The 21,045-nt window shown below is 43.3% G+C and overlaps 1 protein-coding gene across 9 annotated transcripts in view; it reads right to left on the bottom strand.

The window, feature by feature from the left end:
* The window catches only part of MTUS2 (microtubule associated scaffold protein 2), a 322,372-nt gene that overhangs the window by 59,296 nt on the left and 242,031 nt on the right, over positions 1–21,045 (bottom strand). For all 9 annotated transcript variants that reach the window (XM_063332005.1, XM_063332046.1, XM_063332065.1 and 6 more), the window contains 2 exons: positions 9,844–9,942; positions 4,509–4,717 (listed from right to left, as the gene is read on the bottom strand). In XM_063332005.1, the coding sequence (XP_063188075.1) occupies positions 4,509–4,717; positions 9,844–9,942 (308 nt within the window). The remainder of the gene's footprint in view (positions 1–4,508; positions 4,718–9,843; positions 9,943–21,045) is intronic.

Genomic DNA, 21,045 nt, shown 5'->3' with positions numbered 1-21,045 from the left:
ACAGAAGAGGTTGTTAGCATTTGGACAGGGTAGTTACACTTTACTCTGAAAAATGCACACAAACAAATACATATCTCCATTATTTCATAGAATCATAAAATGTTTTAGGTTGGAAGGCACCTTAAAGATCATCTTGTTCCAACCCCCCTGCCATGGGCAGGGACAAGGGGGTTGAATAGGGGAAAAGGTTTTCCTTGTCCATCCTAGATTTTGCAGGATGCTGCTGTGTGTGTTTACTTGTCTGGAAGATGTGTATCGTATACCCGCCCAAAAGTAACCCACACTCAGGTCTGGAGACAAACACATGCACATTGGTTACTAGTGACACGTCTTCCCCAACGTTGGTAGACGCAAAGTGCCTGGGATGGCCATCAAGTACTGCAGTGCTGTCCCAAACCCCCGCCCCGTGACAAAGCTCACAGCAGGAGGCCGTGCTGCAAGTCCTCCATCTCCATGCAGAGTATGGGACAGACTACCCCAGGATAACCCTTTCCCCGACCTGCTCCCACCCTTGGGGTCTGCAGCTCAGAAAGGATCCCTTCCCCTCGCGTGCACTGTAGATCTGGAGTCCTAATTTGAAATTTCAGAGGCAGAATTTGATAACCAGACTCCTCGTTTCAGCTGTTCAGGCATGCTGTACTGGCAGAAAGGCATTAGCCTGCTTTCCAGGGCCTCTGTGTAGTTTGGCCACGACAGTCCTCAGCACAAACACATCTGCTCTAAGTGTACTAGAGATACGAAAGCGGTTTGGTTTTTTTGCTCCCCGTTTATGTCCAGAAGGATTAACCCTCCAGAATTTGTCACTTTGTGCTGCTCTCCTTTAGATGGCACTGTTACCACTTCCAAGAGGGACTGCTGCTGGCCACTTAGCAGAACCGGGGTGAAACTGGGCCAGGACTGTCATTATTACTGAGCTAACAAGCCAGACCAGGTCAGGAATGACCCAAGTCAGGGGGAGCTGCTCATGATATTTGCTTTAGAAAATCTTCATGGTACCCTCTTCACGGTATCACTCTAGCTCTCACCAGTCAGTTGTTCACTTTGCAGTATCCCTCACAGCACAAGGGTTGTATTGACACGATGAACATCCAACACTAAGGACAAACTCAATCTGCTCCTTTTCAGACTAAGTTTGAAGCAGTTCCCAAAGTCAACACGCATATCTGAGGGCCTTAGATAATTAATTTGCTAATTAAGTAATAATTAAAAGCCATGCTGTCCACAGGCACTACAGTCATTACTTTCACAACTAGCTAAATGCTTATGCCAGAACCACTGCTCTAGGTTTTTTTGTCCACTGCCTCAGTCATCACCTGCTTGGATTGCCTAGGCTTTTTCCCTAGATAGCAAACTGGTTTAGCTGTCATTTAATGGGTCTGCATTAAGTAGTGCTACATGTTGTGCGCTCCTTGATGCCTATTAAATGAATCTTGCCTATTAATAGCATTTTCAACTGAGAAAGAGAGATGATTCCAGGATACAATTCAGTAGTGGTCTGGAATAGCCAGAAAACAAATCCAACAAAACCCAAAGAAAATGGTCATGCAACCTTAAGGTTGCTACAGCAAGTGCTTAAAATTGGAAAGCACTCAAAGAGACTGCTGATATAGGCCAACACTCTTTACTACATATTGACACTCTCTTTCTTCAGCACAACATGGCTGTTGGACCACTTGCACTGGTGCTTTCCCCAACGTTGGAGAGACAACAGAAATAATGTGAGCAAGACAAGAGAGCCATGGGCACGGGGAGACTCCTACCTGTGTGCAAAACACTGGTCCTTTGGTTGCTTTTAAGACTCAGTCCAGTCCTCGCTGCCTGGGAGTGCATTTTCCAACATAATTCAGCTCCAATTCAGAGAAAAATCTATCTATTGGCCAATATTTTGGTGTGGTGTAGGGAGAGAGAGAGACATACTAGAATTAGGCTATGGGTGACTATCAGCCCAAAGAGGCTCCCTAGCACCAAAGTAGGATTGGGCCCTCTGCTCAGCCGAGCAGAACTGCCAGTTGGACAAATCAACCCCAAATTTTGCTGAAATAAGGCCCCACCTTATTCCTGAACAAGTATTATTCCCTTGCCAAACTGCAGTTCTACTCAGACCTCAACCATTGTGCCTGCAGGCTTCTCCGAAACAAACACACACAATTACTATTATTTTTATGATGGGAAAAGTTTCTTTTTCTATGCTGCCCTAACTCAAAGCCAGGCAATGCAATTTTGCTCAAGCTTTCAAACAATAATGCCATCTCTGAAAATGGCTACAGATTAGATTTTCTGAATGACACTCAAAAACTTGGAAATCTGTGTCTATGTTGCAAGACAACAGACTGCCCAATTGCACAATTGCTTGAGTAGTCCCAGGTCAACCCGCTACATGTAGGCTCCCAGCTTAAGCATCAAATTTAAAAGTGCAGCAGCCTTAGGCATCCCTGGAAGCCTCAACCAAGACAGGCAAGTACCTGAAGCAGAAATTCAGATCTTTGGTGCTGTAAATAGTCTTCTGGATGTACTCACCTGCCTCCACTCACTAAAAATGGAGCCTGAAGCAACCCTGTTCCTAATGTAGGTACCACATCTGAGTGCCTAATGGGTAACTGTTGGGCTCACGCTGACTGTGAGGGGTGTCTTTGCCTGGGAGGGGTCCACGTTACATGGCTGCCAGCAGCCAGCAGCAAGACACAAGTGTCTTGCGCTGCACTGAACGGTGATGTGCAGACATAAATACTCCGGGGTGACCAGGCTAGCCCAGAAGGGACAGACAGGCTGAACACGGGTAAGTGAGTCCAGCAGTGGATCTGAAAAAAAAAAAACCCTACATCTAATCCTGTCCAAGCCTGAAGGCACTTAAATTCCACAGATAGATACAATATTTTTTACCTCCAAGCCCTCCAGGCACTCAAAGGAGTATTACTGCAACCCCCCAGTTGGCCTGACAGTGCAGAGGAGCTGGGAACATGAGGGACAGCTATGCCCGGTAAGGACTTAGAGAGGACTCTATTAAATAAAGTCCCCTGAGGTTTTCAATTTAGGAGGCATTCTCAGGACAGATCTAACACGCACCAACAGGACAAGAGGCATCTCAAAGCTCAGCTGCAGCAGCTGTTCTCATTTAAAACATATCCAGAGGAGATGAAGGACATATGCACAAGCTTCCAGAATTCCTTCAGCAAATTGTGAATGAGGCATGAGATGAAAAATCTCTCCCCAGCGGACAACGCATAGACAAAGCTGAGCAGACACTGCTCTGCCCTTTTTTGTTTCCCTCTGCTTTAACCAAGGACACTCTACACTCAGCTCCAAAAAAAAAAAGAAAAGCAAAAAAAAGCTTTACAAATGCCCATCAAGCCCAGAAATGTCAAGAATAAAGAAAAATAGAGGGGGGAAATCCTCTGGGAAAGTATTTAAAATATTTAGTACTTTTAAAAAATTCCCTGGTTTTTTCAGCTCAGTGAAGCTCCCCCAGCAACATCATCTCCTACTCAGGGAAAAGTGTGAACTACGGTATTTTGTTCAAAAGTAACCTTTCCCACTAATATTAAAAAAATAACTGAATAAAGTATTTCAGAATTTGTGAAGACTGTTTGAATCTGTGGTTTGGTTTTTGGATTTCCTTCTCGCATTTAATACTGAAAGTTTACTCTTGTCTCTTCCAAAAGTAGACAAACAGGCCACCAAGGATATTATCCAAACCTTGAGTCTTGCTGCTGGTGATTATCTGCCTGTTTTACAAAGTACTTGGGGCACCAGGTTAACCTGGGATGGTACAAAATACACGGGCATCACGTGAACCAGGTCTGGATTCCAGCTAGATTTCCCAGATCACTAAACAGCTTTTGAAACAAGCAATACCTACAAAACTTTCATGGCTACTGCAGTCATCTTTTAAACTTTACTCATTTTGTCTTGGGTTTAGTGAATATATAAGCTTCTCTACTTATTGACAACTTTTTCTTTATGTTCTCTATACCTGCTGAATGTAATCTCCTAAATGCTGAGATAATGTTATTCTAACATCTTCAGGAATTAGCACCTCTGTAACAGGGACCAGTCTGCCTGACCTGGGGTGAACAGGAACAGTAGATAAGTACTATGAGAAAGCAAATCTTTTCCTTCATCCAGCACCGTTGTTTGACTAAATGCATGGATTGCCTCTGCATTTGTTCACAACTATCAATATCTCAGTTACACTTTCCATTCCAGCTGTAGGGGTCAGGGACTCGGACTTCTAAGTTTCTGCATCTGCTTCACTGTTAAAAACATCCTGAAATCCCGCCACGCTTGTGACAAATGCTTCAGTCACAATTCTTCTTCTTCCAAGTTCCTGAACTTTGATTTTCAAATACATGGCATCAAATAATAATTCCCTCCTCATAATAACTGTTGCAAGGAAATTACATGCTTTGCTCCCAAGAATGAAGTTTCAATGACTGTGGATTAATTTGGGCAACTGACTGATGTAAAGGCAAAGTTTCTTTCCAATGGTAAAAAGTCCCCATTGCACTTACCTGCCTGAAAAAGTGCTGCGTTGTTATAGCAAAGACATCAAACCCACAGCTGGCCCTTTTAAGCTCATCTCGAATATTGCTTAATTGCCGGGACTGCTCATCACACTTTTCCTTCAATCTCTGAACGAACTGCTTTTCAGCATCTCGACTCTCTCCTGGTTTGGGAGAGAATCCATTCTTAGGGGTCGTTGGCCTTTGCTTGGGATGTCCTGCAAAGGAGAGAAGAAAAGACCATCGGGGTCACTTACTTTAAATGTGTGGACATGACCTTTATGTGTTTCTAAGGCCTTTGGGACTCAGCTCTATAAAAGAAAAAACAGTCTGTAGCATTCACACAGATCTGTAATGACTTTCAAAGAGCAAGAGTGCAGCAAAATATGTTTCCCTAGGGGCCAAAGCTCAAAGCTTTGTAACAGTCATTTGACCTCAGGCCCTGAGCCCGAAGGTCTTCTACAAGTTGAGAAGAGCTCTCCTAAGAGTGTCTTCCTGAGAACAGAGATCATTAGAGGAAGGATTCACCTCACCTATGTTAGACATGTACAATAGAAGTCTGCATCTTGATGTGTGATGCTGAACTCTCCTGAATGGCAGTGAGAGAAACGGGCACTTCCATGTTGAGATTCACCCTACCCTGTTGTGGATGTAGAAAATGGTTGGATGACATTTACACACTACACACAATTTCTTTGGTCACCTGAACCTCAAACTTGGTGACTTGACAGAGGTGCCAGATTTACTTTGCCTTTGCAGACTTTCTTTTCCTCCAAACGGGACAATGTGGGGCTGGAGCTGTGCTTCCTGCATGCAAACATAGCGTGGGTTGCTTGCTATTGGGATATCACTATTTCTTTTTGTCAGCATTACTGCAGTCTGCCTTGCTCTCCCCTTTATAACACTTCTAAAGTTGCAGCACAAAACAGATAGGTATAGAAATGCCACCAGGTCCCACGTAATGCTGACTGGTTGTACCACTGCCTCTGCATCGCTGCTCTCTCTGCACCATCTGTCACACCAGAATCACTGTACGGTCTGCCTGCACAAACGGGTCCACAAAGATTCTGGCTCCTCTGATACACTCCAAGTTGGCTTGAAGCAAGCCTGATCCTGTATAAATATGTGAAACCACAAGTGTGGCCTGTCTTTAGGATATCAGCTCAAATACAGTGGTATATTCACATGAATGGCACAAGAAGTAACGCTTAATCATGACAAGACACTTCAGGGAAAGTGAAGCTTTCATCCTAAATTAAGTTCATATCCTGCTTGAGTGAACTATCCGTTTCTCTGGATATACTCAGTTAACGAGGATGAAGCAAGAAGGGGTAGTGTCAGGTTGATCAAGCCCCTGCTTAGACAATCTGTTTTGTCTTTATGTTCTTAGCTTTCTGAGAACTCTGCAAACATTTACGGTCAGCTGGGCAACAACTCTGCACAGCTTACTGATTCTTTTTGCCACCCTCAGTCTCTCCTCAGCTGATGCTTTTTAGCTCATTCCTGAACACTGGCCAGGAATCTCTGGTTCTTTTCCTCAGCTCCTCCCACCAGTCTCCAGCTTTTAGCCTAGGAGCCGGAGTCAGTAAGAATGAGGGAGAAAATAGACTCAGACACCTTGGTTTCATGTGTTACTAGAGACGGCAGATATTGGTCTGTATACAGATGGAAAATCAACATTTCTGTGTTAGTAGAAAGGGTTGGCTATGCAAGAATCTGAAAAGAAAAAAAAAAGGATATCTTGTACTTTTATAATCTTGTAGTGTACAGTTTCTGAAAAATAATACAGAAACAACGTCTCCAACCAGTCCTCATCAATGAATGTAACAGGGGACAGTATTCTGCCATGGATGCTACCTACCCCTTTCCTAAAAACCAGAAGAATCCTTCCATGGAGATGCATCTGATGGTATGAGTTTGAGCCAATTTGTGAAGTAGAGGACTGTTCCAGAGGTAATTTTGGCAGACGTGCTTTAGATATTTTAGATCTTTAAGACTGAGGCCTGGATGTGAAAACGGATCCTTAGGGCAATTTTACTAGATCAGGGAAGTAGTATGGGTTGTCAGGGCAATACCCCAGGAGAGTATTCCTACTTTTTCAGATCCCCAGCTTGTGTGGAGCCACTGGGAGCATATCTTCCAACTTGCCCAATTACATTTTCACTCCGGGCTAAGCGTACAGGGATCTAGCCCCATCAGAAATGCTGCCTTATGCCTCCAAGTATCTAATGCTGCAACTGCGAAGAGCCACAAGTGCAAAACAGTCTTTGAAAATCTTTGTGCCCATGACTTACATTTGCAAAGAGGAATACCAGGTTTCACAACAAGTCAAGACTAACTTCATGATGTTGCAAGAACTAAACAATAGAATACTCTCTCATTGAGAGAGTTCAATGAGCTATTGCCCTCTATCCATTTTCGTGTCAGTTGAAGTCTGCATCTTTTTGTGCAGGAATGGTATTTTCTTACAGGTTCTTTCATTCATTTGAAGGGGCTCTTAACTGGACAGTAGATATTATCCCAAAATAAGAAATCAATAAAAGCAACAGCCACAAATATCTGTCCTTTTTAGCATAAAAATCTCAGATTGTTTAGGCAGCATGGCGATGTTACAACAGAAGGCAAAGGGAGAAATGTAGGGGGAAGCCCTTGAAATCAGTCCAGTTTTAATTAAAACAAAACCCCATCATGTTGTTTTGCCTTATATCTTTCTAGTTTTCCTGTTCACTGGAACATTTGAAATGCACTTCTCTATGTTGTCCTTGTCAGTATTATAAGCTGTCCTTGTAAATTAAACTGTGCTACCCTCCTCAGGGATAAATACGAATTTCTCGGTTCATTTGGGTCTGAAAAGCAGCTTACTAAGCTTGTTCTGCCATTGAAGTCTCTCTTCTGTTGCTCTGCACAAAACAGGGTATATATTAATGATGCTGTCCCTGATCCTGAATGTCCTTTTTGCTGATGGTGGGACCAGGGGGGCAGACCCACTGTACGCTGAAATCACTGAACCCCTTTGATCTGCTTCAAAACTCCCAGGTCTTTTTTATCTACCGAAGTGTTTGAACTAAGGAGACACAACAGCTATACTCTCATAATTAACACAGTCCATGAGGATTTAGATGGGGAATACAATTTATTTGTCTTTTAAGTGTCCGGTTTCCAGCATTTTGGTAAGAAAAGTGGGAAATTATTTTGAGACGATTGATAACAAGCAATCCATGGAGTGACAGATGTCAGAAACAGATGGCACCGTCCTGCGATGGGGTAGAAGGAGAACACCTGCATCTATGTATACCTGCTCCTGTACACAGATTTCAGGAATGGTATTGCATCAACAGATGAAAGTGAGATCCCTACAAGACTCTGCATCTCAAAACTCTGTTGCAAGTCTTCATGAGGACTAATCCAAATTCTGAAGATCAGACTCAAGGCTAAAGAAAAAAATGTATGACAGGCAAAACCCAGTGCGGATTAAAAGGAACTGCATGTGAGAAGGTCAGTAATAGAGGGAAAATAACCTAGAAATGGCACTCAGAAATTTTAGAGCCGGTTCCATGGCCACATGTAGCTGTGGTAGAGTGACCTCGGGGACACATGCTCTCCTATCACAAAGTGTAAATGCTGCATGAGTTTGTGATCCTGATGGAGGAAAGGCTGTGCTAGTGCCCCGTAGCCCCAGCTACACTCGCTGCTTGTCCTGTTTAATGACTGCTTTGATTATTTTGTGAAATTGTTAAATAGGTGAAAAGATTGCCTGTCTTTATTGATTTGTTATTGCTGTTATTATTTCAAAGAATGCTAAAGGCTACTCTAAAAAAATAAATGAAGATGAGGTTTATTTTCCTATTTGATCCTTATAGTGATAAACAATTTTAGATTGCCATAATTTCAGACAACCAAGCTTAAGAAATCCTCAATTGGCCTGATGGAGAGAAGGCAGTTACTCGACCTTTCATGAGAATGAAGAAACCTTTGAGGCCTCATGAATTGGATATGCCAAAAATTTAAGCCTTCAAAATCATTAAGTCACCCGTGGAAATGCAAGCCTCCTTAAGACAACATAAATACACAGTACAAATATGCCTGTGTTTCATTTTGCTTTCTAATTCCAGTGGAAGAAAATCAGCTGGGCTGTAACATGCTGCTACAGCCACAATCGGTGCTGGTGCTTAAACTGGACTCCCACCGTTATAAACACTGGTGAGCTGCTGGTCTGGCACTCTCCACAACAAATTTTTCTTTGGATGTCTCTTGGTGATCTCACCAGGTGCAAAATAGTCTGAAAATTATATGATTCAGAGGACAGTGTTAAGTTCTTCTTTTTACCCTAGTATCTTAGTAAGGAGAAGAATTCCGAGTCCTGTTGGTGCCTGGAAAGATTAAATTTAACCTTCCGTTTTCTTGATTTTGTTGGTTGGGAAGGTGAAGAATAGAGATAGAGATAGAGTTTAGTAAACATGAGGAGACTCTTGATGCAAGTTACAGGAGTCAAAGAGCTGTTCTACATGTTCTATACTTTATCATCAAATGAAGAAATGTGAGTTTCTACCCCCCATAATTGTAACTCAAGTATCATATAGCTGTAGAGATGACATTTAAATTATTTAAGTAGAGTCTGAAAAATGAGGTAACAGAACAGAACATAAACGGCAAGCACAATGAAATCAGTGCCCACTCATTTCAGAAGCATTCAGGGCAGCCTTACAAAAGCCTTTAGGTATGTTATACATTTTTTAATGTACACTTAGTAGACACAAATAGAAATAAGCTCTATTCATTTTATTAAATAAACAAAGGTATTCTTTAGAAATGCTAAAACGATGTGTTAGTGCCCAATATTGAGGGGTAAGTTGACAATGCCCCAATAGCACTCTGAAGGTTATTTCTACAGATAATCCCTTTTCCAATTATCCATAGAAATAGCCCAGGAAATTTAGTGCCTCTGCACAACAGTAAGAGTAGATTCTGAGTAATTACTGTCACTCCAGGTAATTGTCTGCGGTGTCTTTTATTTCACTACATCTATCTGTTCTCTTTTTATATAAGAAAATTATAATGATAAAAAGTAAAAAAAATGTTCCTGTGCCCTTAAACATGTAATAGCAACAACTCTTTGTTTTGAAGGAGAGATGATTGCACAGTTATAACAAAGAAAACATAAGTCTATTCAGCTCCTGCATTGGTATGATAAAGTCTGCTGTCCTCACAGGCAGCTTAATGAACCTTGGGCACAATCAATCTTCACTTAACAATAGTAGGTCTCAGATTTTAGTCTGTTAACAAGAGATGCAAAGTCGACAAGTTTAAATCTTCCCTGGAACAGTGCTTTTGGGTTCATAAATACCTGGCGAATGGAGCTTGGTGGCTGTTACTGCTGATTTCTTAGGGGATGAGATAGCTGGTCTGTTAGCATCCTGATCTTTTTGTACTTCTTTCTTCAGACCTGTTTTAGAAAAAAAAAATAAAGGTAGAAAGAAACACACTTTATAATGCTGTTTGCAATTGTGCAGAACTGTGTCACTATAATACATACCAGAGTGGCAAAATATAAGTATTTCACCAATACACATCCTGGGCTTTGCACAGAAGGATGCCATACAGTACTTCTGTATTGGATGCCAACCTGCCACTTCTGCAAACACGGCTGTGTGCATGTGGCTGAGCTGACAACAGCACTGAAGGTGGTCAGAAGAAGGCCTTACACACTATCTTGGCTCTCCAGCCATCTGCATATTGACAAATATCGTTAAGGCAAAACCAGCTACACAGGTAGCCCATCCTATCTGTTCCGAGCTCTGAGTTCTGTCTCTTTACCTTGCTGTGCATCCTCAGCCAAGGATCTGCTGGGCTGGAGGAGAAGCTAAGTAGGACTGCGCAAAGCTGACTTCTTACCTGCAGGGTCCTGCTCTATCAACTTTTTCCCCAGCTTAGGAAACTGCCTTTTCCAGTGACCACCTTTCCCAAGAGGGTCTCCTACAGGCAAGAGAGAGGCTTCTGCAGAACCAGAAGCATGTGGCACCCCAGACAGGAGAGGGGGTCTCTGCCCATGCAGTAAGTCAGGCAGGGCCAGAGAGGTGCAGCACATTCCGTGCACAAACCTACAACCCATTGTCCCAATGCAGGACACAACAGGGCCATACCATTGCCTTGCTGTCCACAAGGCTGAGCCAACATATGGTTCGTGCTCATCTACGACCCGGGCACATGCCAGGCTGCCTGCCCTCCTTCCTCCTGACCTCTCCATTTATCCTTTTTTTCTGCAGCCACTAATTCTTCCCACTGACAGCATGGTGCCCCAGAGCTCTTGGGTTATGATCTCCAGAAACTTTGTGCTAGCCTTTCCTCTTCCTTTAATTTTTCAGTGGGAGGCAACTCAGTGTCTGTTACTATTCCTCCCACCACTGGAGCTCTCTGGTTACAGGCTCAGGATGGTCTTGTCAGTTCTCCAAGCTCTGCAGTCACCGACTGCCTCTTGTATGAGGGAGATACAACTTCATCTGAAAGCCAGAGCGGCCACCCAAGCTCAGCTCACCCCTCCTGCCCACCCACAACTCCCATCAAAATAGCCGTGGGGACCATGCTGAGAGCAGTAACATGAAATCCCTGCCCTGCTGGTTTGCCCATGGTGTGACAGTCACAGCCACAGGCTTTCATGCAGAAAACACTCACTGAGGAAGTAAGGAGGAAGAGTAAGAAAAAGCAAACCCCTGAGACATTAATGTATTTTCCTGTTTGCTTTCCTTTTTTACCGTTAGTGTTTGTCGGGGGTTGTATTTTAGCCTGTGTCACAGCCCTTGGATATGCAGGAAAAGGTGAGATTTAAGGCAAATCCCTTGTCATAAAGGAAAAAACAATGTTTGCCTTATTAACTTCCACTTCTCTCATGAGTACATTAATGGGCGTCTTGTAGAAAAACGTCCCACAGAATCTGAAGTATCTGAAGCAGGAAAACAAAACCATATTTTCTTGGTGGTGTTTAAAGACAGTGGTAGTCCAAAAGCTAACACTATCTTCCATTGTGCTTAATGCAAATGTGATCTGGCTATTTCAATACTGGAGAAAGTATTTTCAATACTGAAAGTATTTTCAATACTGGAGATATTTTGAGAAAAGTGATAATTTTATACGGGGATCATAATCTTCAGGGACACTTACTGGATGACTAGTTTTCCGCCCTCTCCAAAGCCACAGCTAGTCACAGTTGCAGCATCAGGCTTATTTTTGAAGCTCGTTCACCCTTCCACTTCTGTCTGCATCAGGAGGTGCGAGCAGCGAGCTGCGGACGCAGCATTTGCCACGCACCAGAAGTTGAGCTTCGTATTTTCTAGCACCATCCCTCAGCATTCGCTTGCAGAGTGCTTCTGCGAAGAGCACCTGCCCACGCAGAAGCCCTGTGTCCAACTTTTTGCGGGAGGATGGCACAGGAGAAGAAGGTCTAAGACCCTCTGGCTCCCTCCCACTGTTCATAGGCAAATTGCACCATCATTCATCAGGGGCTGGTAAAGACTGAACTCTTCTTCATACCTTTACTTTGGTCCATCTCCGTTTTCTCTGCTGTTTGTAAATTGGACATGTTAAGGCTACGATTCTCATTTGCGAACAATACTGTTCAGAGTGAAGTGACTGAGGATATAAATTTCCTGTGTGTGCCACCTACTACACTGTACTTTACTACAGAGCACAACATAAAATAAGTTTATGATGCCATTTCGTTACTAAGGACCAAGTGAAAGCAACCTGACATGGGAGCTGTGAGACAAACCCAGAGCTAGTTTTATAAGGTAGAGTTTATATGGTTACAGATTTGAGCATTATTTTTTCATGGCAACGAGGCCTTGTTTCTTCAGTGGTTTTCAAAATAAAAATATGATGCACGAATGGGCCATATACCAAGCTCCTCTATAAATTTCGCTATGGCAAATGTCAAACACAGACAATAATAGGGAAAGTATGCTTTCCTTATGCTTCCAGCAGTAACAAGGGGCATATAAATACTTAACTACTTTTGTTTTCGAGACATTTTCAATGAGGAACACCTGGGGAATTAGTTCAGCCTCTTAACCTTAAGCACGAAGCGAGGAACAATACCCTAATTAGAGCTCAGCTGAAAGAAAACAGAGCAAAGAAGCAACGGAGCCCAGTGAGCACCATCGTTCTGCAGAGGGCAAGGCGAGGTCTGTGGAGCAGGCGGCAGTGCCCAGCAGGGACATCGGCCCCAGAAGGTGGGACATCAGCAGAGCCAGCCTGAAGCAGGTTGCCAGCAAAGGTGCAAATAGGTATCTTGGCAAGGACAGAAGAGTAGGATTAATAACCAGAAGGGGAAATAAGGATAAACATCTTCAGTTTGCAAGATTAGGAAAGTTACTAAGGTCTGGCAGGGGTGGCAATGAAGCAACTGGGGAAGTGAGGAGGGGCTGCGCATCAAGGGAAAAGCCAGTGCACAACACAGCTCTGCTGGGAAGGAGCCGAGGAGAGGAGCACACGGAGCTAGGGATTATTCGGCTTCTCCTTCATAAGCAGAAAGGTCTTGGTGGCCCCTCTGTGTCCCTCCTCAGCAGGGGGGGATTGAGGAATCGCGCAGCAGGCAAAAGAACAGACAGTCCGCAGGAGCCAACTGTTATCGTTCTGCTAAGCTCATCACCCACAGGGAAATCTTAGGGGAAGAGCCATCCCTTGCATCAGACCTCAAATGAGAGCTCGTGGTGAATGTTTTTCTAAAAATGGGGTTTGTTCTTTCTCTTCTCTTTTGAAACAACAGCTGTTAGTTGGTTAAAAGAGAAACATTCAGAAAACATGTTGATTTCAAGAGAAGTTCCCGCAGGGAATATTCATCTCTAAATGACAAGAGTTCGGGCTTCAAATTTGTCATTTCACAGAAATCTAGAATTTCAGGTGTAAAAAAATCTGTAGGGAGCGCTGGCATGATGATCAGGATGATGCTGTACCACAGGGTATGGCACAGCAGGAGGTTATACGGTTTGATCTTTTCTACCTTGGCGTGTACTAGAAGTAACTCAAAGATTATAACGTATATAAAAAGTCTGATGTTCCACTGTAACTCAAGACGAACATTTGTCCTCAAGAGGGACAGGGAACTACCGGAGAGAGTCCAGTGTAGGGCAACTAAGATGATTGAGGGACTGGAGCATCTCCCTTGTGAGGAAAGGCTGAGAGAGCTGGGACTCTTTAGCCTGGAGAAGAGAAGGCTGAGGGGAGACCTTATTATGGCATACAAGTATCTAAAGGGAGGGTTTAAGGAGGATGGAGCCAGACTCTTTTCAGTGGTTCCCAGTGACAGGACGAGGGGCAATGGGCACAAGCTGGAACATAGGAAGTTCCCATCAAACATGAGAAAAAACTTCTTTACGGTGAGGGTGACAGAGCACTGGAAGAGGCTGCCCAGGGAGGTTGTGGAGTCCCCTTCTCTGGAGACTTTCAAGACCCGCCTGGATGCAGCCCTGAGGGATGTGTTTTAGGCAATCCTGCTCTAGCAGGGGAGTTGGACTAGATGATCTCTAGAGGTCCCTTCCAACTCTGAAGATTCTGTGATTGTGTGATTTCAGCTGTTATTACAGGCCTGAATGTGTGTAAAACCTCAAATAATACTTTGACTATCATATGTATTTTGAAATGTCAAAAGGTGTGTGCGTACAATCATAAAATAATAAAAAGATGTAAAATATAATTATAAAAGGAAATTAAGCACCACAAGTGTATATTTCTTGAGCCTGCACGCTGTTTTAATTTTGTTCTAAATTTGTCTTTTAATATGCATATTAACTCTGACCTGGAAGAAAATTTACTTCAATCTCTTGGTGTTATTGCCCACAGGCTGGAAATATGGAACTCCAATTAGCTCTGTGCTAAATGCCCGTGCATTAGCTTTATTCCTGATGGCTGCGTAATCAAGTCTCTTAGCACTGAGCCTCCCAGCGAAAGGCTCCTGGCGGAGCAGGAACCACCACTAACTTCCAGGCTTCCAGGAACAGCTTCCAAAGCTCTGCCAGCTCCTTCCACTACGGGAGTTCACAGAGCAAGAAGTTGTCTTTCTGGTAGCCAGGAATCAAAGCCACAAACTACTAATTTTGATATGAATTTGCATTCCATTTAGGGTTAGGAATCTCCCAAAGTTTCCTCTCTTTTAAAAGCTATATTTATATAGAAATGGATATTTCAGGCCATAAGATAACGATGAGAATAAATACTTGCTCGTGTTTTCTACTGGTGTGGTTACAGCATTTGCTTTTGACAAATGCATCTGAATGCCTAGTTCTGTAAAGGTATTTACATTTCCTAATTAACACACACAGCCTGCTTCAAGCCGAACAGAAGGAGCAAAGGCAAAATCATTAGAAATATAATGCAAAAACACTCCAGGCATGTTAAATCATTCAGCAATCACTTGGAAAAACAGCAAACAAAGGCACTTCTCCATTCCCCCACCATTGCTGAATGCCAGCTTAGGAACCAGAGCTAAAACACCTTATCTGAGACATCTTCTCAAGAGCTGCTGCAGAATCAGCGCCTGTATTTGCCTGTACTTTTCTGAGTCTTTAAAAGACAGTACAGTGGGGTAGGCTTCAATTTGCTTTCGCGCTTCAGACTGAAAACATGCTAACAAATTACGCATTGAGTATTTATTCCAAACCAAATCCTAACATGCTGTAGACATAATTAACAATTCAATGGGACTGGCTGCATCCGTTTGGCTTCCAGATGTTCTCAGGCGTATTTTATAAGTTAACTAATGCAGTCTGCAAGTTTAAAAAACCTCAAGGAAGTGTTTTCAGTCACTCACAGACACAGAGAGCCACTTCAAGCTTTCTTCTGCCTTTCCCCCGATACCCGCGACTAGTCGTGTCCTTGGTGAGTAATGACACATCCATGCACGCCTTGTTTGAGACAAAATGAGCAAAGCTGGAAATATGATGGATTCTGTAGAATAAGATCAGTCTAATTCTCTCTCAAGGGTCTCTACTTCCTGTGATCTATGAGACACTGAGAGAGTGTAAATAAATAAGCAGATACAGAAGAAAGACTACATATTTGTTGAAGTAGAAACTGCTAACCTGTGTGCTTTTCCCTTTGTGTTTGTTTCAAAGTCAATCCGGTAAGAAAAAAAGGACAGGGACTCGTCTGAAAGTGATTGTGTACTTTCTATATGAAAAAGAAAAGTCTCTTTATCTGGTATTAAAAAATCTAAAGGAAAAAATTAATCTGACGAAATGAATCGCTCTTTGGACTGAACAGAAAATCTCAGGGTAACTCAGAACATCCAACATTAGCTGCAGAGTTAAAACAACTGCTCCTTCTCTTCCTGTCATTTGCCATGGATCCCGTGGCATTTTATGGTCACTTCCTCACAGGGTTGTGTTACGGCAAGTTTCAGAGTGATTCCCAGGACAGAGGTTGGAAAACTTGCAGCTGAACGTCTCACTTTCACCTGCGGCGTAGTGCTGTGTATCCCCATGTTCAGTGCAGGAAATGTAACCCACCGCGTATTCACTATTCAGCTTTTAATGGAAAGTCTTTACAAAGGGGAATAAAGCGCAGCAGACCCTTCTCCCTCGCTCCCCGCACGAGCACTGGTGCTCACTTTTTTCCCTCTCAGCTGACCTCGGCTCATCTCTCTCCCGCCTGCTGAGGTTGTGTTGTCTGAATTTTAGAGAAGCTGATTAAAAGAAGCACAATTGACACCGCAAGCTTGCAGGTGGGAGCTGCGATAACACCAGCCTCCTATTTTTCATCTTGACTGATCGTATTTAACAGCCTGCCCTGTTACTTATGATTTACTGGTACTTGTAAAAGCGCAGGAATTGACTGAGTTAGTTTTTTGAACAATGCTTTTGATTGTCTTTAATTTAGTGGGCCAAGTAGAAACAAGCTGCTCAAACGAATTCTTTATTGCTACTGTCATTGCACACAAATTATGAGTTTTCTTATGGGGAATAACAGTCACTTGTCTGTGAGATAAACATTAAATGAGAATAATAACCAAGCTGAAATAGGTATGCCATAACACACACACCCAAAACCCCACAACGACACGCAGACAATATAAAATCCTTCGGCTCTTTAATTTCATAGACTGTTGGGTGGCAAGTCCAACCTGGTGGATAAAGCTGAGGTCTGGAACAAGAAGCAACCTGGTATAGTTCAAGATGTCGCTGCCCATTGCAAGGTAGTTTGTACTAGATGACCTTTAAAGGTCCCTTCCAACCCAAACGATTCAGATTCTACGATAAGCAACCCGATGTTCAAGAGTTTGCATCAGGACTGCAAGCACAAACACGGGAGCCCAGAGCTGCATCAATATCCTGAAGGTGAACCGAAGTTTTGAAACACAGCAGAGTTTAGAGGTACCAAGCTGAGTTTTCTGTGGGTTTCTATGTTCTGAGAGAAGGATGTGGCTGAACAAGACCAGACAGGAATGACACCACAGAGGAAGCTCTATTACAAGGAAGAGAATAAAAACTATGCAGAGCTGGTCAGATTTAAACCACTTCTCAAATCCTTACATACAGTGATTGATCCATACTTTCTTTTTTTTCCTGAATTGCAGGCAAGTCTATTGCCTTTGTAGAAGCCATGCATTCAGCTCCCCTTGTACAGACTTACCCTTTAAAAGCTAGACATTTCTGCTCAGGAGTTACTCCTCCTGAATGTGCAAAAGAGGCCACAGCACTACAAAACAACATGTGCCACAATGGTGGCACATTTATTCACCTGTGGGCCTAAGATGTTCATGGTACACAGAACTGCACATCAGCTCTGTTGGGAGGGACCTCTGAAGTCCTCAGGTCCAGCCTCCTGCTCAGAGTGGGCTGCACTACAGCAGGTTGGACAGGGTGTTGTCCAGCTAAGTTACAGGTATCTCTAATGATGGAGGATTCACCACCTCTCTAGACAACCTGCTGTAGTGTTTGTCCACCTTCACAGGTCACCAAATGACGACCACCTTCACAGGAGGTCAAAAAATGCGAATTTCCTGTGTTCCAGCTTGTGTTTGGTGTCTCTTGCCCTGTCATTGTGCACCACTGAGACGTGCCTAGCTTTGTTCTCTCTATATCTTCCCATTAGATAACTGAAGACTGTGATAAGATCTCCCTTTGCTTTTTCTGAACAACTCCAGCTCTCCCAGACTCTCCTCCCGACCTGTCCTGTCATGTGCCCGAGTCCCTTGACCATCTTGGTGGCTCTTTGCTGCTCTCACTCCAGTATGTCACATTGCTCTTGTCCTGGGATTCCCAAAACTGGACACAGTTGTGAGTGGCCACACAAGTGCCGAGTGGGTAGGCTACTGATGCTGCAAGCCACACTCTTGCTAATGTAGCCCAGTATGCAGCTAGTCTTTCTTGCTGCAAGGGCACACCGCAGGCTCAGATTCAACTTGCTGTCTAGTAGGACCCCCAGACAGGGCAGAGCTGCTTCCCCACCAGCTGGCTCCAGCCTCTCCTGTAGTATGTCGTTATTCCCCTCAAGGGGCAAGACTTTGCATTTGCCTTTTGAACTTCATGAGGTTCCTGCGGGCCCACTTCTCCAGCCTGGCCCTTTGAAGGTCCCTCTGAAGGTCCCTCTTAACTGCAGCCCTGCCCTCCAGCATGTTGACCAATTCCTCCTGATTTGCTATCATCTGTGAGCTTGCCAAGGGAGTGCTCTATCCCACTCTTCAGGTTTTAAATGAAGAAGGTAAGCAGTATTTGCCCAGTATCAATAGCTAATGCATGCCAAAGTCTGCCACCTGGACTTTGTACCTGTGATCACAACACCCTAAGCCTGATGGTCTAGATGGTTTTCCAGCCACCTCATTGTCCATCTGAGGTCTGCAGCAAGCTGAAATACTCCCGGACTTTTTCCCAGACAGTCACAGACACGTGACTGAGAAAAGGTATGGGAAGGCAGTTGCAGGAAGAGGTTTCAGGCCACACTCATGCTGTTGAGTGGCTACCAGCCTGTGGAGAACATGTCACTCCCAGGCTCAATCTGTGAGTCCCCTCCAGAATTGGAAGCCTGAAGCAGATGAAACCAACACTCCTGGCCAGGAAATAACCTAGGTCTAAAACAGGTTAATTATAATCAACTGATGGCAGCACTGGGTGAATGCACTATACTGCTTCTAGACCTAAGCAGGTATGTCTGCATGGTGCTGTGCTTTGTGGCTCTCCAGACCTGACAGCACCAACTCAGGAATTCCTGCCCATCTGAATCCCCTTTCCATTGCACAAGACAGACACGCTCTCCTTGGGTTACTAACTGCTGTGCTGTGTTATGCTGAGGGGTTTTTACACATCCTGAGGGGCTCACCAGGTACACCACTAACTGCATCTTGTCAAAATGAAGGGGTTTGCCCGAAATACGACAGAATTAGCTCGTGGTTTGATTTAGGATCTGAATTGTCCCATGGCAAACACTAATCTAAGGGGTTTGTAAAACAAATCCCCTGTGAGGGTGAGAAGTTGTTAATTTGCTGTCTCTGAACATTGCCTTCTGCAGATATCCCCATGTTTTCAGAGAAATTTAAAACAGAAAATTCAGTATATGTGTGTCTCAAAGATTATGTATTTTACCAATATCTGTGGCAAGACCAAGCTTATATGTCTCTTCAGGGGTGGATCTTAGCTGCAGAGCTCCTGACAGAGGAAGCTGCTTTCACCTGTCTTTAAACAAAATATGAAACAATAATAGAAATGGTAAACATTTGTTAGGTTATCACTGTATTTCTCAAAGCAGCTACTATGTTTAAGCGAATTTAAAGGACCCATCTCAGTTTCTCTATTCAAATATGCTTTTTTCCTCCCATTTTCCATATGTTGACAGGTACACAAATATGAAAGGGGTCTAATAACACATAAAAAGGGCTGTGCAACATACTGAAAACTAATTAAGTGCATTCTTTTCACAGACTAGTCAAAAAGCAATTGATGTCTTCAAAACAATTTGCATGACAATGATCTTCCGCTAGTATTATCCCATGACAGAAAATTTTTTTGATCATCTGAATCACTGCACAGCAGCAGCTATAGGAGTCCATTTTCATTAACTTAATGTGATTTATACCCTGTAGTCCAATTTATTTGACAAGCACTTTTAGTGAAATATCAGGAGTACAATCTCTCTTGAGCAGTCGTCCTTTCTTTTTTTTTTAATGAGACTTTACAGCATAGGTGGCCTTCTCAGGTAACATCTAACAAATGAAAGCTTGCATGGGATTTTTGTTGGTTATTTCCCACTCATTAATACAGGTAGATATGCTCCTTTGTGAATTAATTTCCTATTCATACATACTTAAAATGATGTACATCTCTGAAACACAAAGGCAATTGTTACACCACCTGATATTCCACTCTCTCAGAAATATTCTTTATATTTAAATTACTGTCTTCCTCTTTGTGAAATACTTTCTCACCCTTTTACTTTTCTAAAAGATGCTATACACAATACACACAGTGTCTGTGCACTTTAACTGTAACAGTGGAGCACTCTAAGCATTTCAGTTTAGTAACTGCAATGTCTTGCACAGGAGGTTGGACAGATGCAGTGCATGTGTATATAGAATATCTACCATATCATTCTCCAAGCACGTAGAATCATAGAATCGTAGAATCATAGAATCGCTGAGGTTGGAAGGGACCTTTAAGGTCATCAAGTCCAACCATTAACCTACCCTGACAAAAACCACTTCTAAACCATGTCCCTAAGTGCCCCATCTACCCTTTTTTTAAACACCTCCAGGGATGGTGAATCCACCACCTCCCTGGGCAGCCTATTCCAATGTTTAATAACCCTTTCAGTGAAAAAATGTTTCCTAATATCCAATCTAAACCTCCCCTGACATAACTTGAACCCGTTTCCTCTTGTCCTATCACTTGTCACCAGGGAGAAGAGGTCAGCCCCCATCTCTCTAGAACATATAGAAGGAATCATTGTCGTTTCCCTACTTTTCAAAAGCTTTACTATATGGCTGACTTCAGTAGCGCTGCTCATGGGACAGCCTGGCCTTCTGACTTTGAACGAGGCTGGTGACTTCTTCCTCAAATGCAAAATTCACGCCTAAGGTTATTGATTCACTTTTTCTTATGGAAATATACACTTGCAAGATGGTGTTGCTTTGTGTTGTAAGTCCTTCCTGCTGGAGCTGGAGGCAGGGATTTCCCCCCACCGACAAGGAGGGGTACATGGCATGAAGATACGCTTTTCACCCCCAGCTAATAATTTCCGTCCATGGTGGAGATCATCCCTCTCTCCTTGGTCACAGCCTCTCTGCAGTGTCTTGTCTTCTGCCATGGGGTGAAAAAGCAACAGGAAATTGTGGTGGTTTCATTCCTTCCAACTGTGACTCCACAGTGGCGATCGGCTGCTGCCAGCTCAGCTATGGAGAAACTGGGCTGAGATAGAGGATAGACATGTGCCCCACCATGCTCTTCTGTCCTTCGGTATGTCTGTGCATGCAATTGCCATTATGTGACAGTTTGGAAGAATATTAGAAATGTACACATTCCACTGTTTTCAAAACATCGCATCCCTTCAGTTTGGAGCACTAGTGAAG

Source organism: Chroicocephalus ridibundus, chromosome 1 (assembly GCF_963924245.1).
Source record: "Chroicocephalus ridibundus chromosome 1, bChrRid1.1, whole genome shotgun sequence".
NCBI classification, from domain to species: Eukaryota; Metazoa; Chordata; class Aves; order Charadriiformes; family Laridae; genus Chroicocephalus; species Chroicocephalus ridibundus.
The sequence above is the reverse complement of the archived record's forward strand: the minus strand, read 5'-3'. Positions and strand labels throughout refer to the sequence as shown.